This window comes from Drosophila miranda, chromosome XR (assembly GCF_003369915.1).
Source record: "Drosophila miranda strain MSH22 chromosome XR, D.miranda_PacBio2.1, whole genome shotgun sequence".
Lineage (NCBI taxonomy): Eukaryota > Metazoa > Arthropoda > Insecta > Diptera > Drosophilidae > Drosophila > Drosophila miranda.
The window spans coordinates 15,957,943-15,981,089 of record NC_046674.1 but is presented as its reverse complement, the minus strand read 5'-3'; the positions used below and the strand labels follow the sequence as shown (position 1 = coordinate 15,981,089).

The following is a 23,147-nucleotide window of genomic DNA, read 5'->3' as shown; positions in this document are numbered from 1 at the left end:
TAGAACATTTAGCCATGCCCACATAATTTTATCCGATTAATGAACCTATTTTCGACTTGACTGGTTTATTTTAAATACTTGCTTTTATATCGATCTTGTCTAAAAAAAGGTTTTAACGAAAATGGCCAATCAAAAAAAACGAAAGAGGATAGTCGTTCCTATTGTTCAATTTTGATATTCCGTCAAATATTATTAGCTAGATAGAATATTTAGCCATGCCCACATAGTTTTTTACGATTGATGAATACATTTTCTACTTAACTGGCTTATTTTAAATACTCGCTTTTATTGGATTTTCCCTAAAAAAAAAGTTTCTTGTAGCACGAAAGAAATCTTTGGGAAAAACACCGTATATATACCGTCGGCTCAATTATGACCTCAAAAAATACCGAAAAATATAAAAAATGTAAAACATATGTTTTTTTTCGATTGTCTGTGACTGGCAAATTTGGCGTATTGCTCAAATTTCTTTTTGAAAAACGTGCGGAAAAGTTTATAAAATATTTAAGCTATGGCAGGACGCGGACGTGGAGGAAAGACTGGTACACTTACTGCCGAGCAATTGGCGATGCTTGGCTGTGTGAAAGACCTACCCGTACAGTCAGCGCCGCAGCCGACGTTTCCGCCGGTAATGAACAAGCCCATTGCCCTGGAGGTATGTTTAAACCAGGAAAAAACTTGATCATCAGAAATATTTTACATCTTGACTTTGTTCCCTTGGCAGACAACAGAGGCAGAATCCTTTCAACTAGCGTGGAAGGAGAAGTTTCTGAAGCGCATGTGGAATTCGCCGTACTACGTTGTCTCAGAGAGCCAGGAGAAACAGAATTTAGAGGAAAAAGACTGGCGAGAGGTAAGTACTTCGTTAAATTGATAGAAAAAGCATTATGTTCTTGCGTATCTCTGCAGAAAATTCTGGGGCAAACGAAGCCAAAAAAGCAACCCGAGTTCAACTACAGAGCCATGCCCAGGGAGCTGAATATGTCGAATCCCAAGCGACGGGGCGCGGATGCCCGACCCAAGCTGCTGACCAAGAAGACTAACATTGAGGATAGACTGAAAGTTCTGGAACAGAAGGAGCTGAAAACCGGCGCCGAGAATGAGCAGGACGATGCCAAGAAGGAATCCGATTCCGAGCAGGACGACGAAATGGACGACCCTGAGGCGGCACTAGACGATGAAATGGACGACGAGAACGACTATGGCAACAGCTATTTTGACAATGGCGAAGCCTACAACGAAGAGGATGACAACCTGGATGATGGCCCCGTCATATAATTAAATTGTGTTGGATCTCTGATTTACTATGTCACCACTTCAATCTTATTTTAAACACATTTCAAATACAATATATATTTAGAGGGATGTGTGATTTAATCCAAATCCTTGGGGGGGGCTGTAGTTGAAGTACACCAATCCAGATGACTTCACCTGCAAAATGGTATTCAATTCAATATGATCGGAAAGATCATGGATAGAGAACGATTAACCATTCTTGTATGTGTTGATGATGATGTGTTGTTGTTGATGTTTTCTTTCCGTTTCTGCGCTGTTTAATGGCTCAATATTTATTAAACTCCCACCATGGCCGAGAAATTCAATGGTTTTAGCCACGACGATATACTCAAAATAACCGGAGTGAAGGAGGGAGGCAACGCACACAGGCCACAGAGTGCGGAAGCAGGTTGGTTGTGTGAAAAATCCTCGACAATTATTTTGTTTATAACAAATATGCTGGTGCGTTTGTGTGTGTGATTGCAGCCAAGCAAGCTCTCCGAAACCAGACCGGCATTAGGCGCATGCCCGATAAGAATATCCGGCAGGCAGATTAAATGCCAAAGCAGCAGCATCTCAAGCGAAGTCTCAACAAGTTGCAGCAGCAAAGAAGACCACCACCAAATCGGGCAGGAGCACTCCCACGGAATCGACAGCACCTCCCACGCCAAACACTGACGTCGTCCCGGCTCAAGTTTCACTGAACTTGGACCGTCCGCTCTCCGACTCTCTGGTGGAAGCTCTCTACTATGGCAAGGCCTCGGCTCCCTCGACGGGCAGATCTGTTGCTACCACTGCCACGTATGCGGAAGCTGTTGCCGCTAGTAGTGGTGGCGTGGCTAGTGGCGACGGCGACACCAGCGAAGCGACAATAGATGACAGCTCAATACTGAAGATAAGCAATAGTAATAAAAATGGCACCAGCTCTGATGATGCCGCCAGCATACTGCCCAGCACCAAAGACTTGTCGCGGGAGGGCCTGAACACGGACTCGCCCTTCAAGGGCGTCTCTCTGCAGTACTTTGAGCAGCATCGCAAGATGATCCAGGAGCAGAATAAGCAGAAGAAGCAAATGCTCTATCAGGCCATCGAGCAGCACACACAGAAAACGGCAGCGGAGTCGCGCAAAATCGAGGAAATACGTCACGAACTCTCCAAACTGGAGAGCGATCTGGCCGTAGATGTGGCCATGCTGAGGAAGCAGATTGACAACGCTTGCATACATTTTGCCAATGTAGAGTGAGTATATTTCCTTAAAAAGAGGATGCGTGTTCATTGCTTGCCTTTGTTTATCTAGAAAACAATATGTGCGGATCGAGGCTCAATTCCTGAAGGCTAAGGTAGACCTGCACAATGCTTCGGAGAAGAAGGAACTACTGACAGAACATCTCTGCACTGTCATAGCCCACAATGAGGATCGCAAGGCCCAGAAGCTCACGGAGCTGATGCAGAAAGTAGGCCTGGCGCCAACCGACGAGCCCCCGACCTCGCCACAGAATCTGAGTGAATCTTAAATTAAATTAAATTAAATTTGTAATTTTGAATGCTCTATAATTTTTATGTCTATTTTTACTTAAGCAACAAAGTGCAAATTGCAATAAATAATGTGTATTTTAAGTGTAAATTTTAATGAAGCTATTTTTTGTTTGCCTGTTGGCCAAAACCGGTCAACAACAATTAATTTAATTTAAATAATAATTTAAAATAAGTAAATAAAATAAATAATTTAATTTAAATAAATTAATTTATTATATGGTAACACATTTGCTACATTTTAACTAAATTTTCATGTAATTACCAAAGGCGACAACTCAAAAATATATACCAAAAAATACTGACGAATTCAAGTTCTATAATACATACTCCGATTTTGATATTCCGTGGAATATTATTAGCTATATAGAACATTTAGCCATGCCCACATAATTTTATCCGATTAATGAACCTATTTTCGACTTGACTGGTTTATTTTAAATACTTGCTTTTATATCGATCTTGTCTAAAAAAAGGTTTTAACGAAAATGGCCAATCAAAAAAAACGAAAGAGGATAGTCGTTCCTATTGTTCAATTTTGATATTCCGTCAAATATTATTAGCTAGATAGAATATTTAGCCATGCCCACATAGTTTTTTACGATTGATGAATACATTTTCTACTTAACTGGCTTATTTTAATTACTCGCTTTTATTGGATTTCCCCTAAAAAAAAAGTTTCTTGTAGCACGAAAGAAATCTTTGGGAAAAACACCGTATATATACCGTCGGCTCAATTATGACCTCAAAAAATACCGAAAAATATAAAAAATGTAAAACATATGTTTTTTTTTGATTGTCTGTGACTGGCAAATTTGGCGTATTGCTCAAATTTCATTTTGAAAAACGTGCGGAAAAGTTTATAAAATATTTAAGCTATGGCAGGACGCGGACGTGGAGGAAAGACTGGTACACTTACTGCCGAGCAATTGGCGATGCTTGGCTGTGTGAAAGACCTACCCGTACAGTCAGCGCCGCAGCCGACGTTTCCGCCGGTAATGAACAAGCCCATTGCCCTGGAGGTATGTTTAAACCAGGAAAAAACTTGATCATCAGAAATATTTTACATCTTGACTTTGTTCCCTTGGCAGACAACAGAGGCAGAATCCTTTCAACTAGTGTGGAAGGAGAAGTTTCTGAATCGCATGCGGAATTCGCCGTACTACGTTGTCTCAGAGAGCCAGGAGAAACAGAATTTAGAGGAAAAAGACTGGCGAGAGGTAAGTACTTCGTTAAATTGATAGAAAAAGCATTATGTTCTTGCGTATCTCTGCAGAAAATTCTGGGGCAAACGAAGACAAAAAAGCAACCCGAGTTCAACTACAGAGCCATGCCCAGGGAGCTGAATATGTCGAATCGCAAGCGACGGGGCGCGGATACCCGACCCAAGCTGCTGACCAAGAAGACTAACATTGAGGATAGACTGAAAGTTCTGGAACAGAAGGAGCTGAAAACCGGCGCCGAGAATGAGCAGGACGATGCCAAGAAGGAATCCGATTCCGAGCAGGACGACGAAATGGACGACCCTGAGGCGGCACTAGACGATGAAATGGACGACGAGAACGACTATGGCAACAGCTATTTTGACAATGGCGAAGCCTACAACGAAGAGGATGACAACCTGGATGATGGCCCCGTCATATAATTAAATTGTGTTGGATCTCTGATTTACTATGTCACCACTTCAATCTTATTTTAAACACATTTCAAATACAATATATATTTAGAGGGATGTGTGATTTAATCCAAATCCTTGGGGGGGCTGTAGTTGAAGTACACCAATCCAGATGACTTCACCTGCAAAATGGTATTCAATTAGCATGTACAGATGATCTAAAATGGGCTGTGGTCAGGCACTCACGAATCCAATGGTTCCGGCCAACACCAAAACGCCAGCAATGAGAATGACATTGTATTTGGTGTTCTGCTGGCTGTACTGCTCCTTCCAGTCCCCAGCGGGCACGGGCAAATCGTTCATTGTGGAGTGCTGGTGGTGTCCGCCAGCGTGGTAGGCAGCGCGCGACATGGCACCAGCTGGAATTAGAATGAGGGACATTAATGAATTACCAAAGGCGCAGCATATTGAAAAGCTCAACTCCTGTCTCCCATTTGGGTGCATCACACATTATGTAATGTCTAAGGTTAGCAGATGAGCCGTGAAAATGGCCCCTTGCGCGGTACTCACCATTTCTGAGCAGAAGGCCCTGCTTGACAATGTTCTTAACCAACATGATTGCTTGAAAGTTTCTGCAAAGGTTTAAATTGTTTTAAAATTCGAGTGATTTTTTTTCGCTTACGACTTTTTGAAGGTGTGACCAGCGGACTTATCGATCAAATATACGGTCTGACCCTCCGAAATATACCGTATCATTTTAAAAATATACCGTAAATATACTAACGAATTGAAGTTCTATTATATGTACATATTCCTCGTTTTTGATATTCCGTCGAATAATAACAGCGAGATAGATATCTCTGCCGTGCTTTTTATACCCGATACTCAAAATGAGTATTGGGGTATATTAGATTTGTGGTAAAAGTGGATGTGTGTAACGTCCAGAAGGAATCGTTTCCGACCCCATAAAGTATACATATATATTCTTGATCAGCATCAAAAGCCGAGTCGATTGAGCCATGTCTGTCTGTCCGTCTGTCCGTCCGTCCGTCTGTCCGTCTGTCCGTCCGTCCGTCTGTCCGTCTGTCCGTCCCCTTCAGCGCCTATTGCTTAAAGACTATAAGAGCTAGAGCAACGATGTTTTGGATCCAGACTTCTGTGATATGTCACTGCTACAAAAATATTTCAAAACTTCGCCCCGCCCACTTCCGCCCCCACAAAGGACAAAAATAACGATACGAGAAAACCAAAAACGCAGAATCGTAGAGAATGACTATATCTTTTAGACTACAGAATCTGAATTGGATCGTATTATTATTAGAGCCAGCATCAAGAAAACAATTTCATTTTTTCTCGCCCTGTCTCTCTCTAACACACACGTAGTATAGCCGGCTTTGCTTAGAGTAAAACATTAGCGCCTAGATCTCAGAGACTATAAAAGGTAGAGCAACCAAATGTAGTATCCATACTCCTAATATATCGGACCGAGACGAGTTTGTTTCAAAATTTCGCCACACCCCCTTCCGCCCCCGCAATGGACGAAAATCTGGGAATATTCACAGATCTCAGAGACAATTAACGCTAGAGTAACCAAATTTGGTATCCGCACTCCTGTTAGATCTCACTATAAAACGTATATCTCAAAATTTCGCCTCACCCCTTTCCGCCCACACAAAGGACGAAAATCTGTTGCATCCACAATATTGAAGATACGAAAAACTAAAAACGCAGAATCATACATAATGACCATATCTATCAGATTCCTGAATCTGGATCAGATCGGATCATTTTTATAGCCAATAGGAACAAATCAATTTGCAGTTGTTACGCAGCGCCCGACGTCACGCTCAGACTGATTTTCTGTCTCTCTCGCACGCACTCTTTGTCGTGTCGTTCCATATTAGCGGCGTCTGCCGGAGTAGAGCCATACTGACTAAGTATCGGGTATAAATGTAGAGTTGCGGTGTCCGCAGCAACTCACAACGTTCCCTCTCGTTTTAAGTTCTCATCTTAATGGGATTGTTTACAAAATAAGGCTTAAACAAAAACGGTCAACAACAATTTCCACGAAATTTCTTTACTAACTACATTTTTTTGTAGTTTGGCAGCCCTGTGTAGTGTCAAGGCGCAAAGATACCGCGAAAACTACAAAAGTGTGCGATACCGACAGCGCTGCCAGATGGACGAGTCCGCTACTGGGAACAGCTGTTCTATGTCTGTGGAGGCGTATTATTTGCAAAAACACTAAGTAAATTAGGTTCTAGCAGCAATTGCTTTGCCCGGCGCTACTCGAGACATTCCCCAGCCATGCTGTCCATTGGCGCCTTGGCCAACATCAAACACATACTGCAGAAGGAGTTGTTCCTGGCCTCCGGCGAACGCCTCCTCTCAGTGGTGACGGTGGTCAAGAAGAAAGACAAGAAGCCCTGCTATCTGTGCGTGGTGACCACAGCGCCGCCGGTGCCCGTGGTCACCTTGTGCCTGGTCAAGCAATCTGAGCAGCGGGAGTCCGAGTACAAGAGGAAGCGCAGCTGGCAGCTCGACGAGATAAAGTCTGTCGATGGGCGAAACGAGCAGTTCGAGACGCACGAGTTCGACATTCAATTGGAGAAGCTCTACAAGTGGTATGCCCTCAACCTGCACGAGCGACAAAACTTCCTGGCCGTCCTCAATAGACAAATCCAGAAGTACGTGCGCGGTCCACGGGCAGAGTTTCGCAACGTTCCCAGTGCCTGGCTCTCGGAGAAGTCGCCGGAGAAGGTGGCCCTGGGTCGGGCAGCCCAGAAGACCCAGCACACCGATGACGAGGACGACGAGGAGGAGGAGGCCCAGGAGTTTACGGCGCTGACCGACAAGGAGGCCAATGAGCTGGGAAAACTATTCTCCGAATGTGATTTTGCCATCAAAGATGCGGAACAGTTCATAGAGCAATTGTCTAGAGAACTGCACGATCTGGATGGGGTAAGTAGAAGGAGGTCCTCTATAACAGATGCTCTCTAAAGGGATGTCTTCTGCACAGGCCAACATACAAAGTGTGCTGGCGTCCGAGCAGAAGGTGATGAAGATGATGGAGCACATTGACAATGCCATATCCGAGGCGGATAAGTTCGAGACTCGCTTGGACACCTATGAAGATATCTTGGGGCATGTGAAGGAGACCATGGAGAAGATCGGCGGCAAGAATGCGATGATCGAAATAGCCAACAACAACAACATCAAACTAATGAAGGAACTCAACAAAGTTATCGTAAGAACCTGCAGGAAAGTGTATCTATATCTGACTTATCCGATCATTGCATCCCTTAGAGCCAATTGGACTTGCCGCACAGTCAACAGCAGGCGCTGGACGAGCCCGATCTGAAGACTGTGGCTGGTCGCAAAGTGGCCATTGCTGCGGCGCAGTGCCTGCAGCAGGCCATGAACAGCGACATCGATCCGGCCCTGCTTCGGCTGGAGGCTGTACAGGATCAGCGAAAGCGCTTTGAGAAGTGGAAACAAAAGTTCTCGGCCACCGTTAGTCGGTTCATGAACAATCTGTTCATCCATCTGGGCAACGAGATTGGGGATATGCCGCTGACAAACACCGATCTGTCACTGCCCAATCACTCCAATGTTCATCGAGAGCTGACGCCCTACACAGAGTTGATGCACTGGACAAAGGCCATGGACCGCAAGACCTATGATGGTCTAATGAAGGTATACACGGCTTCTCTGAGCAAAATCTATGACAGGGATGTGAGGAATTTTTTTAACTTGGTAAGGATTCGATTTCCTCTTTAAATATTCTTTGCTTTAATGGTTTCCCTTTTCTCTCCTAGGCTAAGATGCAGGTCTCGGAGAAGCTGCGCAGCTCTCGCGAGGATCTGGATATGTCCACCTCGTCCCGTAAGTCGGCAGACTCCACCATTCCCTACGGTACGCTTGGCATCAACCGAGATCAGTGGGGCCCCGGTGTGGAGAGCGCGGACCGTGTGCGGTTCGATGCCCTGCTGGAGAAGGTCCTGGCCGAGCTGGAACCCATCGCCCTGCAGGAGCAGCTTTTCTGCATCAACTTCTTCCAAATGGATGTGATCAGTCCTACGACAAAGAACACGCAGACCACGCTGGATATGGAAAAAGCGGTGGACATGTCGCAGTCTGGAATAGCGGCGTTGGCGGCATCGCCTACAGCGGAGGGGGTGCCGCAGAAGCGGATCGATCGGCAGATCAACGAGGATGTAAGGAAGCTGATGATGGGGCTCTTTGGCTGCCTTGAACCGGAGCTGGTCACGTTTATTCAGAGCTTTGAGCGGGTGGATAGCTTGTGAGTGAATGAAAATATCTGTCACTTGCAATTGCTAAATAATACTCTCTTCTAGCTACTCCCTGTACGTGCTTGTGCGACTAACGCAGCACGTCATGTCCGCCCAGGACACACATTCCTTCCTCAGCATGACCTTCGCCTCGGCTTTGGTGCAGGTGAAGCGCAACTTTGACCGGTTTATGCAGCAGCAGCTGCAATCCATCCGGGAGGCCAAACTGCATAAACGCTCCAAGGCCATCCTGCCCTATGTAGAGAACTTTGAGAACTTCGCCCAGACGGCGGAGGGGATCTTTCGCAAATCGGACCGCCGTACCGATATGGAGAAGTGGTACCTGCAGCTGGTCAACGCTATCTTCGAGGGCATCAGCCTACACTCGCAGGAGCACCCAAAGACGCCCTCGCAGGTGGTGCGCATGGAGAACTACCATCACATGTACGCCTTGCTGGCCCAGCTCAAGGTCCCTGGCCTCGATGCCCTCAAAAAGGAGGCCAAGACGCGCTACAACGATGCGCTTAAAGCGTATGTGACTCAGTACTTTGGCAGGCCGCTGGAGAAGTTGAATGTAAGCGAACGCCAGTCATTGACCCCCAGTCGCATGTCGCATATCTCTAAATGATCTCTCTCTTTCCTTTCGATGTCTTTCAGCAATTCTTCGAGGGCGTGCAACTGAAGGTGGGCCAGGGCGTCAAGGAGACCGAAATCAGCTACCAAATGGCCTTCTCCAAACAGGAGCTACGGAAGGTGATCGCCCAGTATCCGGCGCGTGAGGTAAAGAAGGGTCTGGAGAACCTGTACAAGAAGGTGGACAAGCACCTAAGCGAGGAGGAGAATTTGCTGCAGGTGGTGTGGCATGCCATGCAGGAGGAGTTCATTGCACAGTACAACTACCTCGAGGAGCGTATCCAGAAGTGCTATGCGGGAGCCATGATCAATCTGGAGTTCAACATACAGGATATCCTCGCCTTTTTCTCGGACATAGCTCGATCTCACTGAGTAGGAGGGAGAGTGGATAAGCGGAGAAGCGAGTGTTAGAGCCTTTCCGAGATTTATATTTAAGTGCAATAGTTTTTAAAGCGTTGTTTCTGATTGAAAAATATATGGCGCGCACATATTTAAACAGCTGTTACAAGAGAGAGCACCAGATAGAGAGAGAGAGAGAGCAATAGAGAGTGATTAAGAAAACAAGCTTTGGTGTAGCAAGAGCTTTGGCGGAGCATTTGGCTCGCCGTTGGAAGTTCTGAGACAAGCTTTTCAGGTGATAATAAATCTCTTTTTGCTCTCTCTTAATCGGGTAAAGCTCTCTTTGAACCGGTAGGCAACAATGAGTCTCATTCCGTACAGTGTTGCGGGCAACATTAACTTGTAAACCGTGTTTTAGTCAAAATACAATAGATACAAGTAATTAAAAGTAGTTAATCTTGTAGAAAATATATTCGCAAATGGGATAAAATTAAGTGGGCAAAGCTGAGAGATCTATATAGCTTGTAATATTCGACGGAAGATAAATTTGGCAATAGCCGGTTCACAACAAATGAGTCCCAATCCATATACAAATGTTGCCAATTCCAATACCCTGGGGGAAGTGGATGTTATAGAACTGAGAAAATATTTGCCATCCTAGGCTCTAATTTGTGCAGAAACTAGACAGTTTCTGTTTTAAAGGTATTGTAACGATATTTTGCAATTAGTGGTCTTCATACAGAGACCAAGAATTGGTACAGGAATCAGGATAAACATACAAGAAACTAATCAAATGCATGAATATGCAAAAAAAAAATGCAATCTAAGACAAGGTCTTTATCAATTACGTTTCAAAGTAGCTTGGAAAACAGTACCTTTATATAATATTAACGAAATAGGGTATACAAAGGCCTATACACGCATCATGTCTACAAACACCAGCAACATTGCGACTGTTTTTTTGTTGAACTATTTTGTTTATACCTTGTTTTAGTCAAAAAACAAAAAAAGCCAAGACTAAAAACTAGCCAATCTTGTAGAAAATGTATTCATCAATGCGATAAAACTATGTGGGCAAAGCTAAGGGTTCCAGTTAGCCAGAATTATTCAACGGAATCTCTAAATTGAGCAACACGACGACTATCCATTGTCTTGCTTTTCAAAAACATTTCGCGCTTCGTTCCATGCGGTCGTGTGATCGCGTACTCTCCGTCGTCCACCTAGTATTTTATTTTTGTGAATTTTAAATTGTTTCGTGTGTGTGCCGTGTCCGTGCTATTGATAACTCCCTGAAATGCAAATGCAAATGGTAAATAATGGCAGAAAAGCCGCAACGAGTGCAATTAAATGTGGTGCATATTTTAACGAAATGTGTAAACTCCCGCCTGCCTGCTGTTTTAATATTTGAGCCGCTTCGTTGCCTCACAGTGGCCGGATCCAAACCGAACAGAACCGAACCGATACCGACACCGATCCTCCTTCCTGTATGCGCAGGCGTTGCTGCCCAGACCCCGACCTCACGAATATAACGACCCGTTCGACCAGTTTTCAGGCTGTCTCGTCTCTCCTTTGCATTTCTCATGCACACACGCTTCTCTTTTTTTATATATTTTTTTTGTGCTCACGTTCTTCTACTTTTTCGGTTGCATTGTAGTCTTGTCTTTCCTTCCTATTCTCCCTTCTTCGGTTGGTGGGGGCTTTTTGGGTTTTTTCTTTGCTGGCGGTCATCGCATCGCTGTATATATTAACCAAGTTTCGCCTTGATAAACTAAGCCCCCCACGATCGTCTCTACAAACACAAGTTCAATGCTGTTGCCAATGCAGTTCAAACTTCCGCCAAGCGCGCTCGAACAACAATTAGTTAGTACAAGCTCGAAATAAACGCTTTAACCTTACAATTACAACAACACGAAACGAACTGTAAATGTTCTTGCCGGATAGATCGTGATAACAGACCAACTAGGGATATGTGTAGTGTGCTGTACTACTTAGATTCAATGCAAGTGTTATCTATGTCATCAGCAAATACTGTTATCGGGGAGTTGATCTTGTGATCTTGAGATGTTGAGATCTTGAGTCATCCAACCAGGAATGACACTAACTTTTTGAACTCTTTGAGCATTCATGTAAAGCTAAAGGCAACACATTTCATATCATAAATTTAAAACATAAGACGCTACTCAAAGTCCCCAGTTTTATATGAACATACATATATAGTACATACATACATCTTCATATCTTGTTACATCTTTGGAACCCTTTGGAACCCTATCCAAACATATACAAAAATAGCATAAACATAGAGAGTCTTTATAGAAACTTCATCTCTTCACTGTTTTCTGTATGCAAGAATGTGAGATGTCATCATTATTGTACTCCTCGTACGCGGTCTTTTATCAAAGTTCTCATTTGTATACATTCCCATTCTCATTCTCAGGCAAATATGAAATTTCCTTGAATGTCGTCATAGAATTGCTATTTGCTCAAGTTTAATTGTTGTTCCATTTTCTTATATGTACGTACATATATAAAATATATTTTTTTGCACATGATAAGCAGTCCAGAATTAACGGATCCACACCTTCTAGAATCGCATGCGTCTGTTCTGATCTCATTCGCTCACGATATCTGGCAAGAGCAAAAAGACATCTAGAGAGAGAGAGAGAGAGAGAGAGAGAGAGAGAGGTGGTAGAGATATAATACTCACTCTTGTTTTCGTTCTTAATCAAGTGTTTACTTGGCACAGTCTGTTCCGCAAAGCCACAGGTAGGGGTACAGTGCAGGAAATAGTATAGGGCTGTGTAATATCCGCTGCGAGATTCCTGGCATTGCATCGTAAATATTTGCAGTTGGCCATTATCTTTTGTTTTTCAATATATTCATTAGTTATTGCAATGCCGAGAATTAAGGAAGGCAGAGGAAGGTAAGACGACATCCCCCCACCAATTCCCCATTAAGTTTGTGGTTCGTGACTGAGTCATCAGATTTTTCCTCGTTCTTAGCCAGAACTAGAGGTTTACTTGAGGTTAGCCAGAGGCGGCAGCATGGTATGGACGCGTTCTGCCTTTCCTCCCCATTTCTCAGTTCTCACTTCTTGCTCGTACCTCGTACCTTTCTTTCTTTCGGTCGTTCTTTTGCAAGGCGGCATTCTGCTGCTGGTGGGTTCGTTCTGTTGGGGCGGGTGCGGTGCCTGCCGTGTCTACAAAGAGTTAGTGCTGTGGGCCGCACATTTCTTGTTTGCGACCGTTATTCTCTGGGGTACCTCTCGGGCCTAGACTTGGACTTGGACAAATTTGCTGGTGGTCTCTTCTCTCCCACTGCCGCCGCTGTGCTGCTGTCATCAGCAGAATGGCTTGCTTGCCCCTGTACTTGGCTTCTAATCTGCACTGGGGGCACACCGCTGCCCCTGCCACAACTGCCACTGCTATACGTGCCGCTAAAACGCTAAAAAAAAACCACTTTTCTATGCAGTTTTCGGAGCGTTTGGTAATCAAAAGCTCAAGCAATATGCACCGTAAGTGTGCTATGTGTATATAATACCAGTCTCCGTCTCCGACTGCGAACAGTAGGTAGTACAATATACATATGTATAGTATATAGTTATGCATGTGGAAAACAGAGTGTGTTGTGTGTGGAACAATGGAACGTTATACGATAAAATGTGTATAAATAACCCCAAACGGGGGTTGCATGTCACCTGTGCGCCTCTGCTGGGGGTGGGGCGGGGGCCTGGGAAAATGAAGTCACTCTCGAGAGCCCAAATAAATAAAAACGAAGCGAGAAAAGTTACAGCAAGTGCTAACTGAATATATTCATATCCAAACTGCGGGGAAGCGCAGTGAATCTGTATTGTTGAGGTTCTCAAAATGTAAGCCATGTGAACCACCCAGCAAAAACAGGCTCCGCAACAGCAGGCCCTGACAGCAGTGCAGTAGCTAATAGAGATTGTAACAGATGCAACAGATGTTACTATATATTGCCATAGAGGTCAGTTAACTTCAAGTGGACCAAAATTCGATGCATAGGAAGGGTTACAGACCCATTCTATTGGAACCCTTCGCTTCTTAAACGACTTACTGTGGTCTCTGAAGCCTCTGTTAGATAGCAGCTCCAGTAGAATCTTAAATTATAACAGATTTACTCCCAAGAAAACCCGCAGAAAGGCAGTGATCTCATCATCATTGAAAGAGTTGGAGTGTTAGATCTTCAGCAAAAAGAAGCACGTCACATTCAATTAAGAGTGGAATCACTGGATATGGCATATTATAGAACCTGTACACCCTGTACACCCTGGAAGGGCCAGCGAGAAGCGAAAAACAATGGAAAAACCCAACTAGAATCTCGAGCTCCAAATCCAGAAACACTCAGACCTAGAGCACACACAAACACATCACACACATCCCATAACTGGGGACCATTTATGGTGTCAGTAAGGTACACTGCAGCCAGTAATGGCCATGATAATGATGCCTCTTTGCCTTTGCTGCCTCGCCACCAGAACGCCACAAAGTGGTGCAATTTGGTGGCATGGTGGGTTCTTGGCCGCGGACTCTGCCAGATTCCTCCAGCCAGACTGTGGCTAGAAAGTGGAGAATAGCAAAAGTACAAAAAGAGTAATGTAAAATAAAGTAAAGCATGCTGGGGAAAATAGCTCTGCACTCATTTTGGTAACTGACAGGCAGCTCCAAGCTCCAAGCTCCGAGCTCTGAGGGGCTTGGGTTGGTACGGCCTGGGGAACGAAGGCAGTCAGCTCTCGGCTCTCGTCCCCTTTTTTTTCTGTGTCTGCGTCTGGTTTGGTTTGTTTTCTCCGTGGAAACGTGATTGGGTGGAGAGTGTAGCGGAGGAGCTCGTGTCTTACATTATATATAGACCAGTTTCCTCATTTTGATGTGCCTGGTTCTAATGCGCTTCCAAAACCCTCTCTGTCTCTCACTCTTTCCACTTTTCCAACACAATTACCCCGAGGTCATTGCTGAGGAGAAATGACTTGGAGGCGAGACTTTTTTGATGGCATTTGCATGGGATTATGAGGAAAATCGGAGAAGATTTCCATTACCATTATCTCACAGAATTACCCCAAGCTATCAACAAATAAGAGTATCTTTTCGAATATCACATTTCCTTGCGGCAAGCTCAACGTACCACAAAAACCTCAGGCCACAGTATATTCGAATATTTCCTTCTTTTCGGTAATTTATTATGCCAAGAGCAGATTCAGATGATCATTTACAGCTAAAGGCACACCAATTTTCTGTTTAGAAAAGTTTCATTCGTTGATAAAGCTGGGAAAAGTGATGCAATAGTAAAGACTGCCTCTCAATGGGTTCTTCTTTATGGTTTTAGTTTTTCTGTCGTTCTATTTCAGTATCTCTGGGCTGATATTTGATAGATACGTTTCTGTGAAGCTCAGCACATTAAAAAAGATTTCCTTAATTATCGTGCGACTAAGTAAAGCTTTTTTTGGTTAATTTCAACCAAAAATGGAACAAGACAAAGCACCCCACTCCACTCCAAACACCCCATTCGCTTCTCCTATCAAAATATATATGTATGTTTAAGCCCTGATTCTCAGCCTTCTCGAACTCCCTCATCCCATAATCATAATCAATAATAAATGCGCAAATGTTCTGGGGCCATGAAATATGTACATATTTGCTGAATGCATGCTAAATTATTATTAAGAATAATTGTTGCTGAGTTGTTTGGTTTATAATTAGAAATGAGCCGGAAACCGGTAACTCTATCGTTTCGTAGCATGATTAGGTCTGTGCATGTACATATGTATGTGGGAACATCTCCAATTGTAATTAGTTATTGGCAAAGAATCTTCTGACTGGCTTCGGCTTCGGCTTCTGGCTGGCTTCGGCTTCTGGCTGGCTCGTCCATTGAATCATCATTAAGAAAAATCTCGATTGAGGAACTCATTAGCATTACGATGGCGCGCAGTATCGGCTATCTACTATTCGCTATCTCCCATTGGCAGTACTCTCTGGGAACCCTGTTCTGTTCCCCTCTGTTTTGTGTTGCATTGTGCGAACAGTCGAAAAGTCAAAATAAACAGAATTCAATTACACGCTGCTGCGAAACGCGACGCGCCGAACCGAACGGCGAACGAATGAAGTTGTAAATGCCAGAGCGACCTTGAGAAGTGGGAATATATGTACTCGGGTACCTTTTACCCTCTAAAAGCAGCACCAGCACTTCCTCAAACCCATGGGCATCGGCCCTATCCTCCTCCTCCTCCTCCTCCTCCGTCCAGGGGCTTAGCGTATTGCCTGAGGTACCTGACGGGGCATGTGAAAGAACTGATGGTCTGAGGTCTGAGGTCTCAGGTCCAGGGCTCAGGGCTCAGGGAATCGAAGTAATACACACACTCGAGTGATTAATTTCCTGTTTATGAGCAGAATTTTCGTTTTCCTTTGTCTCTGTGCGGCTTCTTTTTTGGCTGCTCAAAGAAGGTTCGAGCCTTCATGGGTTCCAAGGGTTTCGAAGACTTCCCTCAATGGACAGCGAGTTTGTCTTTGTCTCTAACCTTTCGATGGGTTTTTTGTGTATTTGCTAGGATATGAAACGATAGATATACTCGTATAAATAGAGAGCCAGAGCGAGAGATCCATAGAGGGAGACAGTGAGACTATCTTGCCTCTTTGCTGTCTTCAAACGGTTTGCGTGTTTTGCTGATATTACCGCAATTACCAGACGCCTGATCAGATACAAGTAATGTATCTAGCAGATACGTTTTGCCCATGTTACACGTGTTGTACCAGTCGACTCTTTTTACCAGTCAATGCCCAATGCTCCAGCCCCAGCCAGTCCCAGTCCCTGACCAGCGATGCCTACAGGTAGCCTCTGCTAGACAGGTAGTATTTCCCAGAGCTCTCTAGAGAGAGGCTCATCGTCGGAGTTTCGCTCTCTCTCCTTCTCTCTCTTTCTCTCTCTCTCTCTCTCTATTTCTCTGAGGCTCAGTCAGCATTCAGACCCAGGCCCATTCAGTCTCACCGAACCTGTCGTCGTCATCGCGTTACCGCAAAAACGCTTCGAAACTCGCACTCGGATTTGAATTTCAATGTTGTTTTTTTTTTTTTTTTTTCTGTTCTGTACGTAATTTCCAGCGAATTTTCGCTATTGAATCGAAATTGATTTTCGACTGTTGTGCCCGACGTGTAGCAATGCCCCTTTATGGGGCATTCAAATGAGCTTTTTAGAGCAACAGCGTTACGTCTCTGATTACCCGATTCCAGTTTCGGTTTTGGTTTTGGCTTGTGTCGTGTTGCCCTAAAAAATAAAAAAAAGAGCAGTAGCCAGGCTGAATACAAATTAAAAAATTATCTACTTCCGACCAAGTGATGAATGGGAATGTCGGGTTAATCTAAAGAATATCTTCAGAAGTGGAAAGAAGTTCAAATTGCAAAGCTTATGAGAGCAGAAAACCAACAAAATTTATGCGACAATTGATGTGCAAATTGTTTTAAATATACATATCTATAGTTTAATACAATGTGCGTGAAAATCGGTTAAACAAATTCTATAATTTGTATGGTTTTCTGTATGGTAAATAAATTTTATTTATAATTGCGAAATAATACCCTAAGAGATCTGATCTATTCGATGTGTTCCATTTTATATCTTTTGGAGTTATTATACCCGATACTCAAAATGAGTATATGAGTACATACATATATTAGATTTGTGGTGAAAATGAATGTGCGTAACGTCCAGATGGAATCTTTTCCGACCCCATAAAGTATATATATTCTTGATCAGCATCAATAGCCGAGTCGATTGAGCCGTGTCTGTCTGTCTATCTGTCCGTCCCTATAAGCGCCTAGTGTTCAAAGACCACAAAAGCTAGAGCAACGACAATTTATACCCGGACTTCTGTGATATGTCACTGTTACAAGTATATTTTAAAACTTCGCCCCACCCTTTTCCGCCCCACAAAGAACGAAAATCCGTGGCATCCACAATATTGAACATTCGAGAAAACTTAAAGCGCACAATTATAGAAAATAACCATATCTATCAGATTGCTGAATCTGGATCAGATCGGATCATTTTTATAGCCAAAAGGAAAAAATCAATTTGCAGTGGCTACGTATCGGGTATAAATGTAGAGTTGCGGTCTCCGCAGCAACTCATAACGTTCCCCCTCGTTTTTTTATAGAATTTTGTGAGTGATTTGAAGGTGTTCCTAACTCATCGGAATCCTAGGCAATGATGCCTGGCTACCTTTTCCAACCGGTTCTAAGGCTTAAAATACTTTTAATCTTCTCCGAAGCATAACTAAAGATCCGTTCAGTGGTTACCTAATACCATAATGGTCTTTAAATTTCCATTAGTAGATTAGTTGGATATTTTCCAAGTCCCCATTTGAGGTTTCTGACTGAAAGATCCCATTAAAATTGGTTCCAACTGAGAATTGAAATCGGGAAAACTCCGATCACGCACCTGCTGGGCTTCTATGAAACCTTCGCTTTGGAGATTGTTTTGTTTGTGTAGCGATCTACGTCAGAGGTAGTTATTTTTAAACACCTGCCATGAATATTTGTGTATCTAATTTTTCGTCTGGCTTTAGAAGCATCCCCCCAATACCTATGTATGTATACCCATCCCCATCTTCGCCCCCCATCTCCGTCCCCATCTCCATCCCCAATTTCATTGCCAGTTTGTCTATTTGTTTGTTCGATTCAATTGCGAAAAAGTTCGAGGGGCGAAGGGCGAAGGAGGATGGGGAGGAGCCTCCGCCATTCAGTTGCTAATGATTCTGATAATTGCCATTGTGCGAGGCCCCAAAGCGTCGCGTTTTATTGTGTAACAAGAGGTGGGAGAGGGGACCAACATTTAGCCAGCGATTTGTTGAGTACGGATGGATTATGATTGCCAGCCACTTGCGGCCCGTCGATGTCGATGTTGATGCTGATGCAATTAACGAGCAGCAAGGGCAACATGAAGCATTTACAATGATTTGCATAAACAGACAGTCCTGACTCGAAGTTGGAGTCGTAGTTGAAGTTGGAGTTGGAGCCGTAGCAATTATTGAATCGAGTTTGCGGTTGAAGCCGAAGCCTGTGCCTGTGCCTGTGCCACAGAGCGTCTACATTATTTTTTGTGCTCTTGACCCAGTGGCAAGAGTGTCAAAGAGGCAGTAATCTTTATGGTTATGGCCGCATGCCTAAACACGTCCAATAAAAAGTATGTCCACCATGCCATGCCTTGATCTTTCGGATAAATGTAATTACCAGCGCTCTAATGTGCTAAATGCAATTGGCAATGCTTTAATGGCGGAACGTGTTTGAAGATGTGGGCATCTGCCATCTATCCACATCTCGTGGCGGTGTGTGAAGACGCAAAACAGACTGCCCCACAAAAACACTCCACACCACTCCTCGGAGTGGGGCAATGGCGAAAACGCGGGCTCGCATGGAGCTGTCGAATGTGTGACAATTTGTTGCTGTGACAAAAAGAAAAACTTGCTAAAAAGCCAGCCGGAAAGATTCGTTTCGAAAAATGGAATCCGTGAAGCGTGCAACGAGAGAGATATTTGCAGTAGTCCGTGTCCCCACAGCGGACAGCATTAATTACATTCGATTGAACAATCAATAAAGAGCAATCAAAGCGATACAAATACACATACATATGTATGTACTCTGAGATTTTTTTTACTTGTATCTCTGTCTCGCGCTCGAGACTCGCTCGTTTCAATATAATTTACACATAATTTTACATAATCTACGGCTCTTTTGAGAAACTGTGTCAAGCAAAGACACAAACTATGGCTGTACAATAGTTAGTAATGTACATATCTAATGGATACGCAAAAGAGCCACAATTAAGAGTGGCGTTTGTTATTTTTACTTTCGTTCAGCAACCGAGTCCCCGATCGCAGCGGGGAAACTGGGGAAACTAGTGGCAGCGGGTACTCGTTGAGGAAGGAAGGAAAGAGCGGTAGCAAACAAACAGAAAAACTCATCTAGTTTTTACTTTCCTTTTAAGCCAGGCCAAGCCAAGCCAAGCCAAGCCAAGCCCAGTCAAGCCAAGCCAAGCGCAGACTTTCAATTACTCGAATGCTGTGCTAAAGATAAAGATATATGTATATATATACAATCCAAACAATCTCTTCTAAATCGAAACATCTATCAAAGGTTTATCAGGGATTTTCCCCTGCCACTTTTCATAGATATTTTCAATCTCTGTCTGCTGTTGGGTCTTTGCTTTTCCACTGTCTACTTTCCATATCGCCTGTCTGCCCGTGCCCGTATCCATCAGATGATCTCTTAATTAGCCACACAGTTGGACATTAATTAGTGCCGCTGTTTTGGTTCGTTTTTCCTTTTATTTTTCCCTCGCTCGGACTTAAATGGATATTACTTTGGCGAGATGTTTGCTGTTTGCCATTTGTGACATTCTGTTTGGGGCTAGCTGGCCGTCGGATGCAGGTTCAGGTTCAGCCATAATGGGGTTGACGGGGACTGCTTGGACTTTCGCTCTGTCAAAGGTCAACCACGTGTTCGAGGGTCGGTCTGAGATTAATAAGAGTCCGCCATTTAATTGCCTTTAATCTGGATGTTAGATTAAGGTAGAGGTTGTCATGGCATTCCAGTTGTAAATGCTGTATGAACTTTAGAGAACCATTAGCTTTATTATCGGAATTCTTGTTGGGGATTATTAACTCTAAGAGTTTTTATGCTGAGGTTTACAACTTATTGATCTTGAGTGGGATTTTTTCTCTTCTTTTTGAACATAATTATGCTGATGTTTCCTTGGAAACTGAACCCTTAATTATCCGAAGTATTGTTACTTAAAAAAAGTTATGAGCCGCCTTTTGAGGTGAACAGAGGCTCGGCGAGGTTCTGTGAGGTTCGGTTTGGTTCTTTCGAGTACAGCTCCTCTAAATGGCAAGTTAATGTTCGGTTTGACTTTGGTCAGAAGTGGAAGTGGAAAAAGCCACAGCGGCTGTGGTGGTTACGCCCGGCTGAATATGAGTTGGTGGTGCCACTGCCTGCCACTGCTGCTGCTGGTGCTTGTACTGTTGTTGTTGCTGCTGCTGCTGGTGTTTGTTGCCCTCGTCAGAACCTTTATCAAGTGTCATAGTTTTTCCTACTCTCCGACTCCTCGCTGTAGTTGTCGCCGTTCAATTTGAGTGCACAAAGAAAAGCAATGACTGCGCCAGAGCCAGTGCCAGTGCCAGTACAGATACTACATGTGTATCTGTTGTACTTTCTTGGGAGTACGTATGTATGTATGTACCTGTTAATAACTTGTAACTTGATGCACTGCACACACCATCGCCATTGCGTCCCTTGGGTTCCGTTTGGTTCGCTTCGGCTCGGCCCGGTCCGGTCCGGGGCGTCCCCGTCTCACTGGACTGACTTTCCAAGTCTTCCACCCAACCAACGGTCGAGTGAGCGCCTCGTCCCGTCTCCCGTCTCCCGGCTCCCGGCTCCCGTCTCCGTTCTATATGTATCTGTGTGGATTTAACACTTATGTCTGTGGCTTTTCTGCTTAATTTGCAGACACAAAACTATCAGCAGACTCTATCTGTATCGGCTACTGTATCTGTGTCTGCAACATGCAAATGCAAATCGTTTTGGCATTACGGCGCCACATTTGTTTGCAAAATGTTCATCGTTCAATAATAAACAAGCGAAGACGCCACGCCGCCCGCTGCCTTCATCCACTTTTGGGCCTTCATTTGGCCAAAGACACGCAAATATTTTGATACCCGGCACTTGTGGAGGGTACACGAGTCCGAGTACCATTCCCTACTCTTAGAGTTTGTTTAGATATGGGTAAAAATCAGACGATGACGAAAGGCATTGATTTCTATGGAAATAATCAGTTGGGTCGGCTCCAGCGAGGTCTGTCTGTTTGTCTGTCTCTGTTCGTTTATGAAAATATTTATAGAAGAAGGCTTTAGAAGGTTTTTCGACATTTTCCATACTCACTTGCTTTCATAGAGTTCGAATGGGGATATACGTATTCCGAAAACGACTATTCTCAGAATTCACTTCATGGATTGAGGAACATCTCTTTCAACTACTGGGCATCACTTTAGTCGAGTATCCCGCTCCTTTGTGATCTCACCTGTTGCTCATAATGACGGGGCTTTTAGGGGCGGTCTGGAGCTGCAGTAAATAAACGCAAAAATTTGTATAAGCACCCGTACTCGGGGCAGATTGAGATATATGGTTCGAGTATATATGGCCTCTTTCAGTTTGACTTGGGACGTCCGTCCGTCCGTTTCTGGACGGTCGCTGGTCACCGAACTCGATCTCGCATGTTCAAAGTGGATTTTGGCTTCTTTCTCTTTTCCCTTTTTTTTTTTTTTTGCTCATTTATGCAAGCATGCATAATCATTGGTAAATATGCATTTCCACTGAAGACGACGGCTCTGCGGCAACGACGATAAGAGGCTGTGGATGGTGCTCCCGACTTCGCAAAGATAAATGTGTGCCATTGGGCCGATAAGATGTTTGTTTGACTTCTGATGCCTCCTCGAGCACCGCTCATTAGTATAATGACCCAACGAAAAACTTCAATGATCGAAGTGCAGTGAGTCATCATCAGGCTTCAATTGTTGCCAACTGTGCAACTGTTGGGCTCTGACTTTCAACAGCATTCGGCGAAAACATTTACGCACTTGGCTTAATTAATGTTTATTAGCCGCATATATTTGTTTAATTCCGCCCGTTGCCAAGGTGATAGCTGACTTAACCCGTCCCCCCCTAAGGGGAATACAGTGTTTTTTTCAAATTTATTTACAGTTTATAAATGGGTTTGAATGGCTTTTTGGGTGCAGAGCTTTTCTCGGAAGTTGATGAGAAGAATACGAAATTATATAAGCGCATTTATCTTTTTTGATCAGCAAAAAAATCACAGAATAGTCCCGAACTAAGCAGATTTTAGACTTGGACAGAAAGTTAACGTTTCTAACATTGAATAAATTGTATATTTCGAGTATTCAGGGAATTGATGATACTAAAACTGAGCAGAAATTATCTAGAAATATCGACCTATTTAACAACTTTATAAATTCAACAATTTAAAAGTTTCTGTAACTCCTTACAATCGTTCAGCTTAGATTACAAGCTACTTATCAGCAATCGATATCTCATGAGATACGAGATATGTACATTTTCAGTGAATACAATATACATATGTATGTATGTGTGTATATATACTTTCCTTGTGGGCTGGCTGGCAGTGGGTTAAGGCATCTGCTGTTTGAGCTTCAATGGAAATGAAAATGGAACATTAAACGAACGCTATTTCAGGAACGAGAAACGAAACTCAATTTTCGTGTTAATAAAAATAAGTTGTGAAACCGAAAACGATACAGAAACAGAAACAGAAACACTTGACTCCACTGATAGCACTGTGTGCACTCGACTCGACTCGTATTGGAACAGATGTTTAAACATTAAACGACTTTGTTTCGTTGACTTTCTGCTCGATTCGAT

At 43.7% G+C, this 23,147-nt stretch overlaps 5 protein-coding genes across 7 annotated transcripts; 4 read left to right on the top strand and 1 right to left on the bottom strand.

Moving 5' to 3' along the window:
* Positions 1-437: 437 nt before the first annotated feature.
* Positions 438-1,365, top strand: LOC117186282 (DNA-directed RNA polymerase III subunit RPC7-like). Its single transcript, XM_033386840.1, has 3 exons — positions 438-655; positions 725-853; positions 910-1,365. The coding sequence occupies exons 1-3, from the start codon at positions 512-514 to the stop codon at positions 1,276-1,278; spliced, it is 642 nt and encodes a 213-aa protein (XP_033242731.1). The 5' UTR covers positions 438-511; the 3' UTR covers positions 1,279-1,365.
* Positions 1,366-1,584: 219 nt separating this feature from the next.
* On the top strand, positions 1,585-2,905 carry LOC117186660 (RAB6-interacting golgin-like). The gene is made up of 3 exons (XM_033387698.1): positions 1,585-1,684; positions 1,809-2,514; positions 2,573-2,905. The coding sequence occupies exons 1-3, from the start codon at positions 1,585-1,587 to the stop codon at positions 2,787-2,789; spliced, it is 1,023 nt and encodes a 340-aa protein (XP_033243589.1). The 3' UTR covers positions 2,790-2,905.
* A 700-nt stretch (positions 2,906-3,605) lies between these two features.
* Positions 3,606-4,540, top strand: LOC108150947 (DNA-directed RNA polymerase III subunit RPC7). The gene is made up of 3 exons (XM_017279281.2): positions 3,606-3,830; positions 3,900-4,028; positions 4,085-4,540. The coding sequence occupies exons 1-3, from the start codon at positions 3,687-3,689 to the stop codon at positions 4,451-4,453; spliced, it is 642 nt and encodes a 213-aa protein (XP_017134770.2). The 5' UTR covers positions 3,606-3,686; the 3' UTR covers positions 4,454-4,540.
* LOC108150950 lies at positions 4,459-14,693 on the bottom strand. 3 transcript variants are annotated; one of them, XM_033386841.1, is made up of 4 exons: positions 14,688-14,693; positions 4,994-5,055; positions 4,670-4,842; positions 4,459-4,605 (listed from the first exon to the last, which is right to left on the bottom strand). In XM_033386841.1, exons 2-4 carry the CDS (start codon positions 5,037-5,039, stop codon positions 4,549-4,551), a joined length of 276 nt encoding a protein of 91 aa, XP_033242732.1. In that variant the 5' UTR covers positions 5,040-5,055; positions 14,688-14,693; the 3' UTR covers positions 4,459-4,548. The 3 variants fall into 3 exon arrangements, with proteins under 3 accessions (XP_033242732.1, XP_017134772.2, XP_017134773.1); XM_017279283.2 differs by lacking the exon at positions 14,688-14,693 and adding an exon at positions 5,109-5,149; XM_017279284.2 differs by lacking the exon at positions 14,688-14,693 and adding an exon at positions 5,106-5,146.
* LOC108150942 (exocyst complex component 1) lies at positions 6,731-9,846 on the top strand. The gene is made up of 6 exons (XM_017279276.1): positions 6,731-7,384; positions 7,443-7,670; positions 7,730-8,179; positions 8,242-8,726; positions 8,782-9,289; positions 9,373-9,846. The coding sequence occupies exons 1-6, from the start codon at positions 6,731-6,733 to the stop codon at positions 9,718-9,720; spliced, it is 2,673 nt and encodes an 890-aa protein (XP_017134765.1). The 3' UTR covers positions 9,721-9,846.
* Positions 14,694-23,147: the final 8,454 nt, after the last annotated feature.